General features: G+C 40.7%; 1 protein-coding gene across 1 annotated transcript; it reads left to right on the plus strand.

Moving 5' to 3' along the window:
- The first annotated feature begins 14,274 nt into the window (after positions 1 to 14,274).
- LOC135704869 (uncharacterized protein K02A2.6-like) lies at positions 14,275 to 15,923 on the plus strand. The gene is made up of 2 exons (XM_065226388.1): positions 14,275 to 15,394; positions 15,478 to 15,923. The coding sequence occupies exons 1-2, from the start codon at positions 14,275 to 14,277 to the stop codon at positions 15,921 to 15,923; spliced, it is 1,566 nt and encodes a 521-aa protein (XP_065082460.1).
- Positions 15,924 to 16,450: the final 527 nt, after the last annotated feature.

Here is a 16,450-nt window from a genome sequence, read left to right on the forward strand (position 1 = left end):
ATGTTGTAGAGTATTTCACAGTTTTGTTTTTTGAACTGGTAGTCGACATCTTGGATTTCAAAATGACATCTAGCAACGATTTCCAGCCTCTACATTTTAACTTCGTTCACTTTAGGGATTTCTTTCGACGCGGAGTATCTAAAATAATAACACTAGTCTCTTGGTCTGAGTTCTAGTAAAAACTAAACAGATATTTATTGAAAGGCCTTTTTATATGCTCATGATCTGTAAAGTGCTCCGGCGAGCATCGATCGAACAAAATCGTAGAGGTTTTCCGATCGAATGTATTCTCTGCCAAGCGCAGCTGCTTTCGGTGAGCGGAAAACAATCGACCGCCCAGTGAAACCTGGAAAATATTCGTAGATAGTCTTTTAATGAATTTTACTCTCAACCATCGACGAATGTCAGTAGGATTATGATTTTTGCAGTAAACAGGATCTCCTGCCGTCAGCTTAGTAAAAGGATCATGTACAGAAATGTCTATACTTTGTCGAATGTAAGATTCATCATGCTGTGGTATAGTTAGTTGTCTTTTGTAATGAGATTTGGGGTTAATTAAATCTAGATCCGTTTTAGGTTTGAAATTAAAGACTCTTTCTGAAGGAAATTGACCGTTGTCTAGACAAGTGTTTCTATAATTGAACAAGAAATGGTAAACTTTATCCTCTGTGTCCATAGATTGCATCTGTGGGTCAAGTAAGAATACTTCTTTAATCAGCCTTACCATCCCTTCCGCTTGTCCATTGCTTTGGGGGTTGTATGGAGGACTCTTCAGGACCTTTATACACTGGTTTTCAAGAAACTTGATGAAAGGATACGAATTTAAAGGAGGACCCCCATCAGTGACGACAACGTCCGGAAGACCAAATCTAGAAAATATGGCTGTAAATTTCCTTATCACCTTCTTGCTATCAGTTCCATACGGCATGAACTCTAATTCCAACCATTTGGTATTACTGTCAACTATAATTAAAAAAACTTTTTGTTGGAAATAAAAAAAATCAGCGTGCAAACGGCTGAAAGGTCGCGTTGTTGGAATCCATGAGTTAATTGACTTTGGTTTTTTGCGAGGTTTTTGAATAATATACATCTCATTGCAGGCACGGCACGATTTAATGTAGTTTTCGATATCCTTATTCAAACCGAACCAGTAGACACTCCTTCTAGCTAACTGTATTACTTTGTGTATTCCGGTGTGATTCTTGTGTAACATTTTAAGAATATTCTTTTTCAATGTACCTGGGATAATGACTCTATCTTGAAATAGGATGCAAGCATCAACTACCTCAAGATCTAGATAGTGTTTATGGACGCCTTTGAATTCTGGCTTGGGTTTTTCTGGCCAACCATAAATAATAAACTGTTGAATTTGCTGGAGGAAATCATCTTTCTTTGTTTCATTTGCTATCTGTTGGTAATCGATGGGAAAATCCGTTGAAAAGTTTAAACTTTTAATGTATTCCCTCCGTAATGACTTTGGCACCTCAATGGGCAATGGAAATCGGGAGCAAAAATCAGCGTTTCCCATCTTTGATGCAGGTCGATACACAATATCGAAATCATATATTGAGAGTTCCATTACATAGCGTTGTAGTCTAGTTACGTACATGGAATTTCTTCCTTCTTTTCTAAAAATGCCGATGAGTGGTTTGTGGTCAGTGTAAACTGTAAACTTTTGTCCATATAAAAATTTATGAAATTTTTTAATGGTGCTCACAACTGCCAAAGCCTCCAAATGTAATATCGGGTATTTTCATTGAGCGTTATTCAATGAAAATGACGCTTATCTATGTCATTTATTGCATGAGCAATAACTCCACCAATTCCGTAACTGGAAGCATCGGAAACCACTACTACCGGCTTCCTCGGATCAAAAAACTCCAAAAGATTATCTTTTAAAACGTAAGCCTTGCATTCGTCAAAAGTTTTCTGGCATTCACTAGACCAAATAAAATGAACATTCTTTTTTAGTAAGCTGTACAGACATTTTAAACGAGATGACAAATGGGGAATCAACTTTCCGTAAAAATTCAAAAGCCCCAAGAACGCCTTCAATTCAGAAACATTTCGTGGCGGTTTCGCTGCACGAATATTTTCCACCTTCTGCGTACAAGGCATTAACCCTTTATCAGAGATTATGTGCCCAAGGTAAGGCAAAGAATTTACAAAAAAATTGCATTTATTGAGATTAACCTTTATATTAGCCTTAGAAAGCCTGTCTAAGACTAAATAAAGATTCTTTTTGCAGTCTTCAAAGTCTATCCCTGCGATTAACACGTCATCAAGATGATAAAACACCAAAGGTAAACCGTTCAAAATTAGGTCCATAATTTTTTGAAAGATAGAAGCGCTTGACGAAGCACCTTGAGGTAATCTATTATAGGTGTAAAGGCCCTTAAGTGTATTGATCACCATGAACATTTGGCAAAGGGTAAGTATTGGCTACTATTACTTTGTTTATAGAGACCTTACAGTCAATCACCAGGCGAATATCCACTACTACAACTGGGGAAACCCACTCACTAGCTTCTATGGGTGTAATTACTCCATCCTTTTCCAAAGCATCAATGTGTTCAATCACTTTTTGTCTATGCCTCAAAGGAACTTCATAGGCTTTTTTGAAAACGGGTCTATTTTCCTTCAGAATCAAATCTCCTTCAAAAGCAATAATTGGATCCAAAAAACTATTCCTAATAACATGGCCAAACTTACAAATCCTCCATTGTGTTACCAATCGCATTTACAGGAATGTTGCCGACTATCTCATTTGAAAAAGTTTTACGCCATTTTGGGAAGAAGAAATCCAACCATTTCCTTCCAAATAGGGGAATGATTCTGCGCGAACGCTTAAGATTTTTGAGAATCACCAGTTCCAATTGCTGACCACAGGTTCCGTTCACCTCAACTGAAACCTTGACACATCCCAGCATTTCCAGTTTCGCTCCATCCACGACCATCAACCTGTTACTGTACGGTACTAAAGGCAAATGGCCGAAATTGTTTCGATAATCCCGCTCATCGATTACACTCACCGCTGAGACACAGTCAACCTCCATCTGCAATTTTACATGCTCAACTAATGGCTCCCAGAAACATGGTTCGTTTAGCCGCTTTACAGAAGAAATTTGCATGCAGTTTTCTTCGGAATCTGACCCACTGTCCTTCAGATCTTCCCTGAGCCGTTTAAAGTAGTCCGTACTAACATTTGTGGGCTTCGGTGAATCCTCTGGCGTATCGACAAATTTAACGTGCATCTTCTTCTTCTTTTTCTTAAGCTCAAAGCAGTACTTTTTAGTGTGACCTTTTTTATTGCAAAAGCTGCAAAAATATGGCTTCCTAGGAGTTGGAAAAAACCTACTTCTACTCCTGTTATGGCTACTACTATGGCTTCCATTATTTCTGCCTCTTCTGTCGCTGCTTCTGGGCCGGTGAGAGCTGTAGACCTTCCGTCTGTTATCATCAACTTACTACTATCGTATAATTATTGCCATTCATCATTCTAGTCCTTACTCCCGCAGACTCTCGATTTACGATGATTTTCTCTACCTTCGCCAAAGTCAAATCCTCCTCTTCAATAAGCCTCTGTTGAACCTGTTTGTCCAAAACTCCCATTACCAATCCTGATGAATGTGAGCGTCTTAGTGGAATACCTGTATAATGAGAGAGAGAGAGAGAGAGAAGGGTTAGTATTTTCCATTTAAGGCCCCCGTCTGGAAGTATTATTGATATTATTCCCTTGCTGGGATTTTTTAGAACATCTGGGAAAACCCGCAAAAATGAGCTAGAAAAATAAGCTAATCGAAAAATCGAAGCACACTACGCTCTAGCATAACTTTCTAGCAACATGATAGTTGGAAAATTTTTGGGAAAATTCAACCCACAAAAAAACTGGGTTGTTTTTCCGACATGAAGACCACCCAATTCCGGCCACGTGATTGCAAAAGTGTAAACACCATGTTCTATCTTTCCCCTCTGATAGCTCGTGATCTTTATTCTAAAGTACCAGATAATTATATACTAAAAGATTCGTGAGAATGTCAGGAATCTTTTGGTGTACTTCAAAGTACAATTTTCCGACTTTCCTCGCATCGTTTTTCCATTTTCATTTCATGCATACCATTTTCCCGATATACCGGTACATGGCGAACAAGGCATGGGAAAGAAGAAAAAAATGTACTAAACACGAATTTCTCGCGAGGAGCTTTCGGCTCACATGATTTTTACGGACGGCTGACTAAAGCATGCGAATAGTGGTGTCGTATGTTTAGCAAAAAATAATTCAAGTTGTTGATAATGAAAAAGGTCATCAAGAAATAAAATGCCTTTCCCTACATCCTCCATTTCACCCTGAATAACAAAGTGTTCTCTGCAGGTCGATGAAACTAGCTAGGTTATTTGTGTTTTCTTTGTTTGGAGTAAACATATAAATATTGTTTGGGAAGCAATATAAGCAATAAGCAAAATATCCTCCCACCTTGATATTGACTATATAATCTACACAGCAGGTATTATTGATTTCCGTATCTAAGAATCACATTCAAAACGTCATATGGTATAATTGCCAATACCTCAAAAAGCTCCGCGATGCGGACAGAGTCCCTATTGACGGTGTGATTTGTTGTAAGAATCACCGAGCTGATTCAATTAATAATTACGATATTACAGCCGATAATTACAAGACTTTGCTATGATGTATTCTGAAACTTTGCATAACTTATATCAGCAGAAAAAAATGCATCAGTTAGTTACAACATAGGCAATTGCTTTATTGCAAATGACAGTAACGTTTATTGATAAAGTGAAAACATTTCTCAACTGTTGAAAAAAGTTAATGCTTCGTCCAGAGTTGGGCACATTTCAGTTAATCCACTAGGAACGCTGAAGGAAGTGCAAAAAGCAAATAGATCCGCACGGCAATTGTTTTCTTCATTAATTTTGTTTGCAATAAGTGAATGTCATGATTAGCTGAGATTTGTCAAATAACGTAAATATATACAATGTTTGCATAGATGAATAACCACCGAACTTAACTAGGAATCGGACCCAGCCGCCTCTAGAATGGACCTACAGTGACCGGCATAAAAAAAGATCCACTGATGTCGAATGTAAAAATGCATGTAAAACTCATTTATTTTTCAAAAAGTCATTTAATATGATTTATGTCTCAGATAACTAAATAACAAAAGTTTATTTTGACTCAACGATATTGGTATTTTTTATTCCAAAACTTAAAATAAACAACAAATTCAATTCGCATGACTTTTTGAGGTATGACATAAAAAAAGATAAGAGATGAACTAGCCTCAGGCTAAAAATCTCTAAAATAAAGACTAAAAAAAAAAAAAAAATAAAAAAAGATCCATTTTATGTTTCATGTGTTATAATCATACAAAATCGATTATGATCAGCTGGTCAGTAGTTAATATGACCTCCCTTCGCTTCGATAATGGACTGCAGTCGTTTCGGCATGCTTTCGACCAGGTTTCTGAGGTGCTGTGGATCCAGTTCATTCCAGGCCTTCTCCAGGGCAGCAAAATATGTCTGCTTGTTGGTTACGCCGGTCTTTTCCACTCTGTTATCGAGAATTGCGGATGGTAACAAACGGATCCTTTTTGATTTCCCGGATGATTCTGGAGTCCTCTCGGTGATCAGATTTACGTTTAAGTCCTCGTCCAGATCGATCTGCAACGCTTCCAACCCGTTGGTGCTTCAAAATTATCTTTTGAACCGCACCGTGACTCACAGAGTATTTTTCGGCAATTTTGCGCTGAGATGCGTTTTTCTCAAAGTCACGAACGATTAAATTCCGAATTTCATACGAGATTTTCTTTCCACCCATATTTGAACTTTCAAAAACTCGTTACTTTCGCACAATACGTTTACTTCTCAGCGCTGCAGCAGAGATTTGCGATGAATGTAAATAAACAAATGTCAACATTAGGAATTGTGAGGGGTATGTCAACGGAATTTACACGGCAAATTTTGTTTCTACAGGTGGATCTTTTTTTATGTCATACCGTACACAAGGGGTGCGTTTGAATTTCGTTAGTGGTTGACCTGAACTGATTCGTATATTGAAACTCTTGCACGTACTATAACAAGTGGTACTAGAACAAGCTTAAAACGTGCAATAATAAAGCTTTTAAAAAGTGCTTGGGAAAGAAAACCGATTTATCTAACAAGTGAGCCGGTGGATCTTTTTTTATGCCGGTCACTGTATGCTAAAATTGACTGAGGTAAGGAAGGCTCCGTAGTCTTATCTCCATGAATATGCAAAACTCTACAATTCGGTACATCCACGTGTATGTAAATTGCCTTCACAGTTAAAAAAAGTAGTGTAAAATACCGTTACTATGATGCACATAAATGGAGTGTCATATATCATACAGATTTACATTGTAGATCGTGTAAATTTATGAGACATGCAATGAAATATTCCATTTGTTATACGCAACTGTCCATATTTGTAAATAACATTTCTTGCAAGTGGCTAGTTTACGTGAAATGGAAGTTTACATGCATGAATGTTTGCATGCATGGATGTTTACATCACCAGTAAAATTCAGAATGTTTTTCTGTGTTTATTTGAATTCATATATCATTGAAGATTATCACGTTTCATTTCACAACACTCGACAATATATTTTCGGATCTCAGAAATGGCCTTGAAACTTTTTTTTTTCAAGGTCCAGTATCAGGGAAGGCCGGTTTTCCATGAAAATCTTGTTCTTATTGTTCGCATTTCAAGCTTATTGCGTGCTCTCAACTTAGATTTCTATATGCACTTCCACTGTTGAGAGCTTTCGAAGCCGGAACCATTTTTGCATTGTATAATTGAGTAGGAAGTACAATGATACTTTATGCTCAGGGTACTCGATATATTTTCCAACTTTAAAAAAAACTTAACCGGACCGAGAATCGAACCCAGTAACGTCCAGGCATGGTCTTGTTTTGGAGCTGTGCCTTTATCGACTGAGTAAGCGAGGCCTACATGAAAATGCTGCACCCAAATTTAGGATGATTTCCTGTTATTGCAAATAGCAGTGTTTGAGCTCAAATATCATTGCAATTGGTGTTTCAAGAAACTCAAAAAATATATCTGAATCCCAGGAACTATTCGTCAAGGTACAGTATCAGGGAATGCCGGCATTCCATGAAAATGCATAACCCACATTTAGGTTGATTTTATCTTACGGAACACATCAGTGTATGAACTCATATAATTAGCATTGATGTTAGTCGCTTGACATTTAAAAAAAAAAATCTGAAAATATTTTCGGATCTCCGGAATAGTCATAGGAACTATCCTTCAAAGTACAGTTTCGGGGAAGACCTATTCACCATGAAAATGCAGAACCTACATTTAGATTAACTTGGTCCTTGGAACTTGGTCCCATCGGGAAAGGGAGGAACTACATAAAAATATTTAACTCTAATTATTTGATTCCCCGGTGTAGAAATAGCTGGTATTTAACCTTATATATCATTGCAATTGGTGACATTTCAAAAATCTTGGAAAAATATTTGCGAATCCCAGGACTGGTCATAGGAACTTTTCTTCAAGATTCAGTTTAGGGGAAGACCTATTTTCCATACAAAAATATAGATCACCACATATAGGTAAATTTCCTCTTACTAAAATCACCGGTATTTGAAGTCAAATATCAATGAAGGTGGTCCCTTAGCATTTCAAGAAACTTGTAAATATATTTCCGGATCATAGGAATGGCCATAGGAACTATTTCATGGTTCAGTATCGGAGAAGGTCGGTTTTCCATGAAAAAGTTGAACCCACATTTAGGATAATTTCCTCTTATTGAAAACAGCGGTGTGGGAACTCAAATATCATTGAATGGTCCCCATGATAACTCGGAAAAATATTTCAGGATCTCATGAACGACATTAGGAACTATTATTCAAGGTTCACTATCAGAGAAGGCTGGTTCTCTTTTAAAAGTTCTGAACCCACATGGAGGTTAATTTTCTCTCACTGAAATCACCGGCAGTTGAACATAAATATCAATGAAGATGGTCACTTGGCATTTCGAAAAACTCATAAAAAAATTTCCGAATCTAAGGAATGTTCACAGGAACAATTTTTCAAATATCGGGGAGGTAACTTCTCCGTGAAAATGCTGAACACCACATGTAGGTACTGAAATCAGGGATTTTTTTTTCTTACATATCACTGGAGTTGGTTACTTTGCGTTCTCGGAAACCCGGAAAATATTTTCGGATCTCAGAAATGGCCATAAGAAACATCCTTCAAGGCGCAGTATCGGGGCAGGCCGGTTCAACATAAGAATGCTGACCATCATATTTCCAAGTCTACATACTCCCGACTGACATGTGTAGAGAGGAGCACATCATGCTGATCGATGTGTCGGTCCGGTTTATGAAAATCGAAAATACGAACAACTGTTGCTCATATTCGGTTTTAGTACACGTCATTGCACTGTTTCTGTTCGTACACTACCAAGGATAAGTTCGGGAACACATAAATGAAAAATTAAGTTCTACATCACCTAGCCTATCTGACCTTGATTTGGATATGAAGGATAAAATGATTCGATGCATAAATGTTGATGATAATCTTTGCAACTTTCTCGAATAATGTTGTAAAGTACCTTTACGCTGATGTTAGATATGAGAGATACATGATAGTGAAACATCAAGGGAACCCCACATTTATGAACATTAGTGTACGCTAAGCTGACGACGTTCTTCGCGAAGTAAATAAATATTTCTTTCTTCTGAAAGTAGGGATGATCACTTCTAATGAGAATGATATGTATCGTAGTCGCAAGTAATTGTGGCTTTTCATATCTACCGGAAATTGACTGTTACACTCAGGCATGGAAAATCATTTACATTCATTTCGTGCATTCATTTACATTCATTTGCCCCTATCTTTTTTTATCAACAGAATTCCGCAAAATGATGTATAGAGTTTTTGTAGGTTTTGTTAGTAGCTACAACTTTTTTCCCTAACTCAAATCCGTATATCTTATGCATGACGAACCAGAGCGAACAGAAGCCACTACAGTTTTTCAGTGAATGTATTTTACATTCACTGAAAAACAGGAACATGATCTGCCCGCGCTAATTCGTGATGCATAAGAGATACAGATTTGAGTTATGGAGCTAATAACAAAACCTACTAAAACTCTATACATCAGCAAAAGGGTTTATCTTCCATTTAATTCCACTTAACTAATTTTTGTATCCATGACAGATACGTATTTCGACTACAATGTGCAGTCTTCATCAGTGTCATTCCTAGCTCTTAACAACAGCTTGTTTTACTTGTTGGCCTTGGTTGCGGATATAACAATTACCTGGAAAATCGAAGAAATCCGACTGCTGGCAGTGAGAAGATTATTGAGTCCTTGGCAAGCGGGATCCAGGATTTCCAGTACGATCCGGACGGAGGAGTTTTCTTCGATGACTGGTATGCGAGGTACGAGGATGTCTTTACAAAGGACGGCCAATCCCTGGATGACGCCACTCGTGTGAGATTGCTTCTTCGCAAGTTAAGCACGCCTCTGCACGAGAAGTACGTCAACACCATTCTTCCCAAGCATCCCCGGGACTTCACCCTGGACGAAACCGTCACGAAACTGAAGAAACTGTTCGGTCCAGTGCCTCCAGTATGCAAAAAGTGACGCGGATGACTTCACATCGTATGCTGCCATGGTGAACAAACACTGTGAAGCGTTTCAGCTGTCCAAGCTCACACCGGACCAATTCAAAGCTCTCCGTTTCGTCTGTGGACTCCAATCGCCACGGGATGCGGACATACGAGCTAGGTTGATCTCGAAATTGGAAGCCGACGAAACCGCAGTCAACGAATTGGGAGAAGCCACCAGCAAGGTAACCCTGGAGAACCTCGTGGAAGAATGCCATCTCGTGGCCGATCTCAAGCAGGACACATTGATGGTGGAGAACAAATAAGCACGCAACGTCAACATTGTTTCTCGCAACCAGAATAATTCTGCCTAAAAAAGTAAAAGGGTCTGTGCCTAGGGGCACGAACGGAAGCTTGACGTAGGACCGCTAGTGGACGGAATAAATGTGAAGAGCATTTAGTTCTTTTAATTGATCAAATATCTATTATCTCAACTCTTTCGATTTTTTAATTGTAGGCGTACCAAATGTGTAGTAATCTTTTTCAAAGAGAAAGTTGATAAGAGAATCAATCAAAATCACTTGCACTCCTGCTTCCAAGTTTGGTTTCAAGAATTACAACTCTGGAGAGCATTTTGTGTGATCGTTGGAGGCTTGTGGTTCTGAATATGGACAAACAAGTACAGATAAATTCTATTCCAACTCTTTACTGATTTAAGCTTGATGGCCCTGAAAAGCGCCGTTTTATTGAAGAGGACATCCATGACCATTTACGCTTGGCGTGTTTAGTGTAGGTGACAGCACCAGGAACACCTTCAGCACACCTCGTAGATCAGACTGGAGATACGTTTGACACCACCACGGCGAGCCAGACGACCGATGGCGGTTATCTCGAAGAACTTTGCGATGGCGCTTGGCGCCTCCTTTACCAAACCTTTTCCTCCTTTGCCACGACCAGTCAATTGTTGCTTGTTAGGTGTAAAGGAGTGGACTAGCCATCACCTTCCTACTGCTGCTATTGCAACCAAGTTGTATAAAAGCTGCAAAGACTCCTCCCATTATCAGTAGTTTGCTATCAAGTAGCGACACTGGCTCTTTTCCTTTTGCATACACGGCGAATGAGAACGACCCAAATTTGGGATTAGTTCACTCATAAATCGCCAAAAGTGCAGGAACTCAGCGATGAGTAAATTTGTCTCATGGTTTCCTGTGGAAAACCTAAAAAATCTGCCAGAAAATGAGGAAATTGTCGAAAATTTTATTCAGTCTCGGAGTAGTTTCAATATACTGAGTGAATCCAATCTTTTCTTTTTTCAAATTCTGGAATTTTTCCCTGGGAAAACAAGAGGCAAATTTACTCATTGCTGAGTTCCTGCACTTTATTTCTTATTTCTGAGATAACTAAACTCAAATTTGGGTCGATCTCATTCGCCGTGATATCACCTTGAAAGATGGTGAGCATGATTACGCCGATGGTTAGCGTGATTACTTCTCACTCCAGCAGGCCTGGGTCCAATCTCAGTCGGCGCCACCGGCATGTTCTAAGGCATAACATCTCTGTTTACGCCTTCCTTCGGGAAGTAAAGCCGTTGGTCCCGAGGGGGACGACTCTATCTACGATGCAAAAAAGATTGTGTTTTGCTGTGGCTAGCTGCGCGCACGCTGAGTAGATAGAAAGAAGATTGATGACGATTCTGAAGATTTCCTGCAAAAAATTGATGAGCGATGCAAGTAGATGCGACAAATGAAAGAAGATTGTGAAGAGCTTTGAGTGGGTTGGTTTATTTCCTTTTAATTCCGTTATAATTGCTTATCTTTTGACAGATACGCGTATTTCGTCTACTACTTGCAGACTTCATCAGTGCCAAGTACTCAACACCACTGAAGAATCCATCTTTAATCTACGAGTTATATACTAATCAATAGGTACTAAAAATCAGCAGGTATCCACTGCCATGTCAAAATTTACCTAACCATGTACCTAAATTCAGTCTCCAACAGGTAGATGCATGCTACGATGTGTTGTTTTAGGTAGCATGCTAAAGAGTCTCGAGTATCCGTTTCCTTGATCTCTATTAAGCAATGTTGATGGATTATGTTTAAATATTTCTAGACTTTCGGCTACGTCTAGTTTCCAAGGTGAAGATACAGTTCGCAGGATATTAATGTTTTCCTTAGTCAAATTGTGCCCCTTTTTAACGATATGTTCTGCAACCTTGGATTTAAATTCATAATGAAGCCCTTTATCTATCTCTTTGTTAGCCTTTTTTACCTCTGCGATGTGTTCCTTAAACCTTGTTTCCAAAGTCCTTTTCGTCTGACCAATGTAGATTTTATTGCAATCTGGACAAGAGATTTTGTAGACTCCGGCTTTCCCTAAGACATTTATTGAATCCTTAGTTGATCCTAACAGTGACTTCAGCTGATTTATCCTACTGCTGAATACTAAATCGAGGCCAAAACTTCTAAACTTTGAAATCAATGGTTTGGTAATGTTTTTGTCGAAATTCACCGCTACCCGTTTTAAACCCTCAGTTACTGGAGTAAGAGTTGTCGAAATACGCCTAAAATGATCCCTTGTTCTTTTATCGATTACTGCTTGAATTGTTTTTTCTTGATACCCATTAAGTCTAGCGATTTCAAAAATGTGAGCTATTTCCTTTGATTTGCCTGTATCACTAAGAGGAAGAGTTTGCATCCTGTGAACCATGTGGTGAAAAGCGGCCATTTTGTGTTGATGGGAATGGTTTGAAGTGCTTGGTATTACTCTCTTTGTGTTTGTTTGTTTCCTATAGATTTCGAAATTGAACGAAGACGTTTCCCTGATGATGAGAAGATCTAAGAAGGGGAGTTTGCCGTCTCTCTCTTCTTCGTGAGTAAATTTGATGTCCTTGTGAACGTTGCTTATGGCCTCCAAAGTTTTTGATAAATCTTCCCTTTTGACAATGCTAAAGATGTCATCCACGTACCTATACCAACATTTGGGCAACAAATTCCTATCCTCCAGAGTATTTTCTAGGTTAGCCATGAACAATTCACATAAAAATGGAGAAAGCGGATTGCCCATAGGAGCGCCTTTAGTTTGTTTGTAGAAATTTCCTCTGAAAATGAAATAATTTTCCTCCATACAAAGACGAGTAAGCTTGAGATATGACCGAACTTTGTTTTTCCAAGTGGAATCCTCACGTTGCTTCAGAAGCCAGTCCTCTAAAAAGCTGATGGCTTCCTTTACTGGTACACTCGGAAAAAGTGCTGTGACATCAAATGAAACCATGACTTCATCTTCCCGAATCTCTCCTGATGCCTGAAGCTGACTTGCGAATTCCTGTGTGCTGTTAACTGAGCGAGTGGAAAAGGGTTTAGGCATATTTTGAAATTCCTTCACTAGCCATTTGGCCATTTGGTTTGAAAGAAGATTGTTCGAAGATTGATTCGCTAGTGTGAGATTTGTTGACCATCTAAACTTGAGATTTAGATGTGTCGCCCCCCTCGGTTGGTCCCCGGTTGAGTTGATGGGTCGATTGGTAGGGTCCAGATGTGGGAGCTGCCTCCCTGTTGTCGGTAGCATTGGAGCTCAGTACGGAAAACATATCTTGTGTCACTTTTCAACATGTCCTATCTACATTGATTGATTCTCTTCATCGACACTCTCTTTCGTAAAAAACTCGGCTTCACAAATGTTTCCTGCCGTCTTCGTCGTATTAGATGCTAGATTGTTGCTTCTTGCATCGAAAATATCCGGCCGTGGCGATTCAAAGTTGATCAAAATAATTTGTACCCCTGCTTCCAGTTTGATTACATGAGCATTTTGTGTGATCGTTGGTTCTGAATATAGTCTAACAGGCAGATGAATTCTATTCCTACTCTTTACTGTAATAAGCTTGGTGGCCCTGAAAAGAGCCGTTTTGTTGCCAAAGTTGGTGATGATTTAACCTCCGAAACCAAACAGAGTGCGTCTCTGTCACTTCAAAACGTAGATGACATCCATAGCCTCTTACGCTTGGCGTGTTTAGTGTAGGTGACAGCATCACGGATCTCATTTTTCAGGAACACCTTCAGCACATCTCGTAAATCAGACCGGAGATACGTCAGACACCGCCACGGCGAGCCAGACGACGGATGGTTGTTATCTTGAAGAATTTGCGTTTGGTTCTGAATATTACGCAATTCCATCCTCCCTATTAGCACGCGCCCGAGGATCGGAGGCGAATGCCACTTTGACTTGTTTTGTCTACTTACTACTCTCTGATGACTGTGCTGGGGAAGCAGCATATGCATGTAGGTAATTGGTGGATTTGTTAGTTAATTCGACGCTTTTGGACAATGCTGGACATTTACCAGTTTTTCAATAGTTTCTTGTGAAAATCAACATTCGGGAGCATTGTTATCGATGCGTAGCCATATTTCTGATCGATTGGTGATAAAATTATTGAAATTGGACCAGGGGCAGCTGAGTTATTAACGTTCAAAATCTTTCTTAATTTGTTACATGTCCATTTTCGGTTTTCACAAAGTGTACCCCCATATAGTAATCAAAGACGTAGTCCTACGTCAAAAGAACCAAAAAGTGCCGAAAACGCCATGTTGGAAGTGTGGCGACCAGCACTATGTTCGTGAGTGTCCGTTCGCTTCGCACACCTGTTCCAGATGCAAGCAACAAGGATACAAGGAAGGTTATATTGCAACAGCAACAAGTATGCGCCGTCGAAACCGTTCAAACAGACCAAATCCAAAGAGAACGTGAAGACAAAAAGCATCTACACGGTTCGCAACATCGGAAGCAAGCGGAAGTTCATCCCGGTCGAGCTCAATGGTGTAGCAGTCAAACTTCAACACGACTCGGCGTCCGATATCACCATAATCTCAGAAGAAACATGGATCAGCATCGGACAGCCACCCACTCAACCGACGGAAGAATCTGCAGTTACAGCTTCTGGTGGCAATCTCAACCTTCTCGCTGAGTTCCAGACCGAGATCACCATCAAGAATGTTACCAAGACTGGTCGCATTTTCATCTCAAGCAGCGCTGAACTCAACGTTCTAGGAATCGAGACTATGGATCTGTTCGATTTGTGGTCTGTGCCGATAAGCAGCTTGGTCAACGTCGTACACCAACGTTCTGATCAGTTCACCAATCAACTCAAGCAACAGTTTCCGGAAGTTTTTCGAAGCACGCTGGGTAGATGCACAAAAGCGCAAGTGAAGTTGTACCTCAAGCCTGACGCACGTCCTGCATATTGCCCGAAACGACCAGTAGCGTACGCTGCACTCGCCAAGGTGGACGCAGAACTTGAGAGGCTCCAGCAAAACGGTATAATTTCTCCAGTTCAATTCTCGGACTGGGCAGCACCAATAGTCGTCGTACGCAAGTCGGACAATGTATCAGTCCGTGTATGTAGCGATTATTCGACGGGGCTGAACAACGCGCTAGAATGTGACCATCATCCACTGCCTCATCCTGACGACCTCTTTGCGGAACTAGCTGGAGCACGTTACTTCACTCATCTCGATTTGTCTGACGCTTATCTACAGGTCGTGGTCGAGGAGGAATCGCGAAAGCTACTCACGGTCAACACGCATCGTGGACTGTTCCAGTATAACCGACTACCCCCCGGAGTCAAATCGGCATCCGGCGCTTTCCAGCGCATCATCGACAGCATGGTGGCCGGCAGCCCAGGAGTCAAGCCGTATGTGGACGACATCCGCATCGCTGGTCGCACCAAGCAGGAACACGATTGCAGTCTCTACGCTGTTCTCGAGCAGATCCGTGAGTATGGCTTTCACCTACGCCTCGAAAAATGTCGTTTCGCACTCTCCCAGATCAAGTTTCTCGGACACATCGTGGATAAGGACGGTATTCGGCCATTTCCAAGATGCAGTTTCCGAATGATGTCCAGCAACTCCGTTCCTACCTCGGTGCTGTCAACTACTATGGTAGATTCGTTAAGCAGATGAAGCAACTCAGGGCTCCTCTGGACAGCCTCCTCAAGAAAGATGCACGCTGGAACTGGACCAAAGATTGCCAGAAGTCTTTCGAGCAGCTCAAGGCCATTCTACTTTCCGACCTGCTGCTTACACGCTACGACCCGTCAAAGGAAACCGTTGTTGCAGCAGATGCATCAAAGTACGGCCTTGGCACTGTCATCATGCATCGATTCCCGACCGGTGAAGTGAAGGCAATTGCGCACGCCTCGCGCTCACTGACCCCAGCAGAGATGAACTACGGACAAGTGGAGAAGGAAGCATTGGCCCTGATATTCGCTGTCACCCGTTTCCACAAAATGCTGTATGGATGACACTTCCTCCTGCAAACCGATCATCAACCGCTGCTCAAGGTTTTCGGCTCAAAGAAAGGTATTCCTGTTTACACAGCAAGCCGTTTGCAGCGCTGGGCCTTGACACTTCTGCTGTACGATTTCGACATCCAACACGTTTCATCGACGAATTTTGGCTATGCAGATTTTCTATCCCGGCTAATGTCATCGCAGCATAGACCAGATGAGGATTACGTCATAGCCGCCGTGTGCGTCGAATCTAAAGTAAAAGCAATTCTCGACGACACCATCAGCAATCTTCCAGTCACGCACCAGATGATTGTGGCTGAGACGCGAAAGGATCCAGTTCTTCAGCAAGTGGTGAATTTCCTTAACGAAGGTTGGCCAGCAAATGCGAAGCAAGTTGCTGATCCTGATGTCAAGAAGTTCTTCGCCAGACGAGATGGACTTCAAGTTGTCGACAACTGCGTTATGTTCGGCGATCGAATCGTCGTCCCATCAAAGTTTCGGATGCGGATCGTTCGTCAACTGCATCGTGGACACCCAGG

Source organism: Ochlerotatus camptorhynchus, unplaced genomic scaffold (genome assembly GCF_037179485.1).
Source record: "Ochlerotatus camptorhynchus isolate MF236.1 unplaced genomic scaffold, CSIRO-AGI_Acam_v1.1 ptg000022l, whole genome shotgun sequence".
In the NCBI taxonomy this organism is placed as follows: Eukaryota; Metazoa; Arthropoda; class Insecta; order Diptera; family Culicidae; genus Ochlerotatus; species Ochlerotatus camptorhynchus.

Bases quoted from the DNA above. Each gene is read 5' to 3' on its own strand.
- LOC135704869 (XM_065226388.1), top strand. From the start codon at position 14,275: ATGCAAGCAACAAGGATACAAGGAAGGTTATATTGCAACAGCAACAAG. The intron at 15,395-15,477 runs GTGAGTATGGCT...ATCGTGGATAAG, and splicing joins CGCTGTTCTCGAGCAGATCC to GACGGTATTCGGCCATTTCC.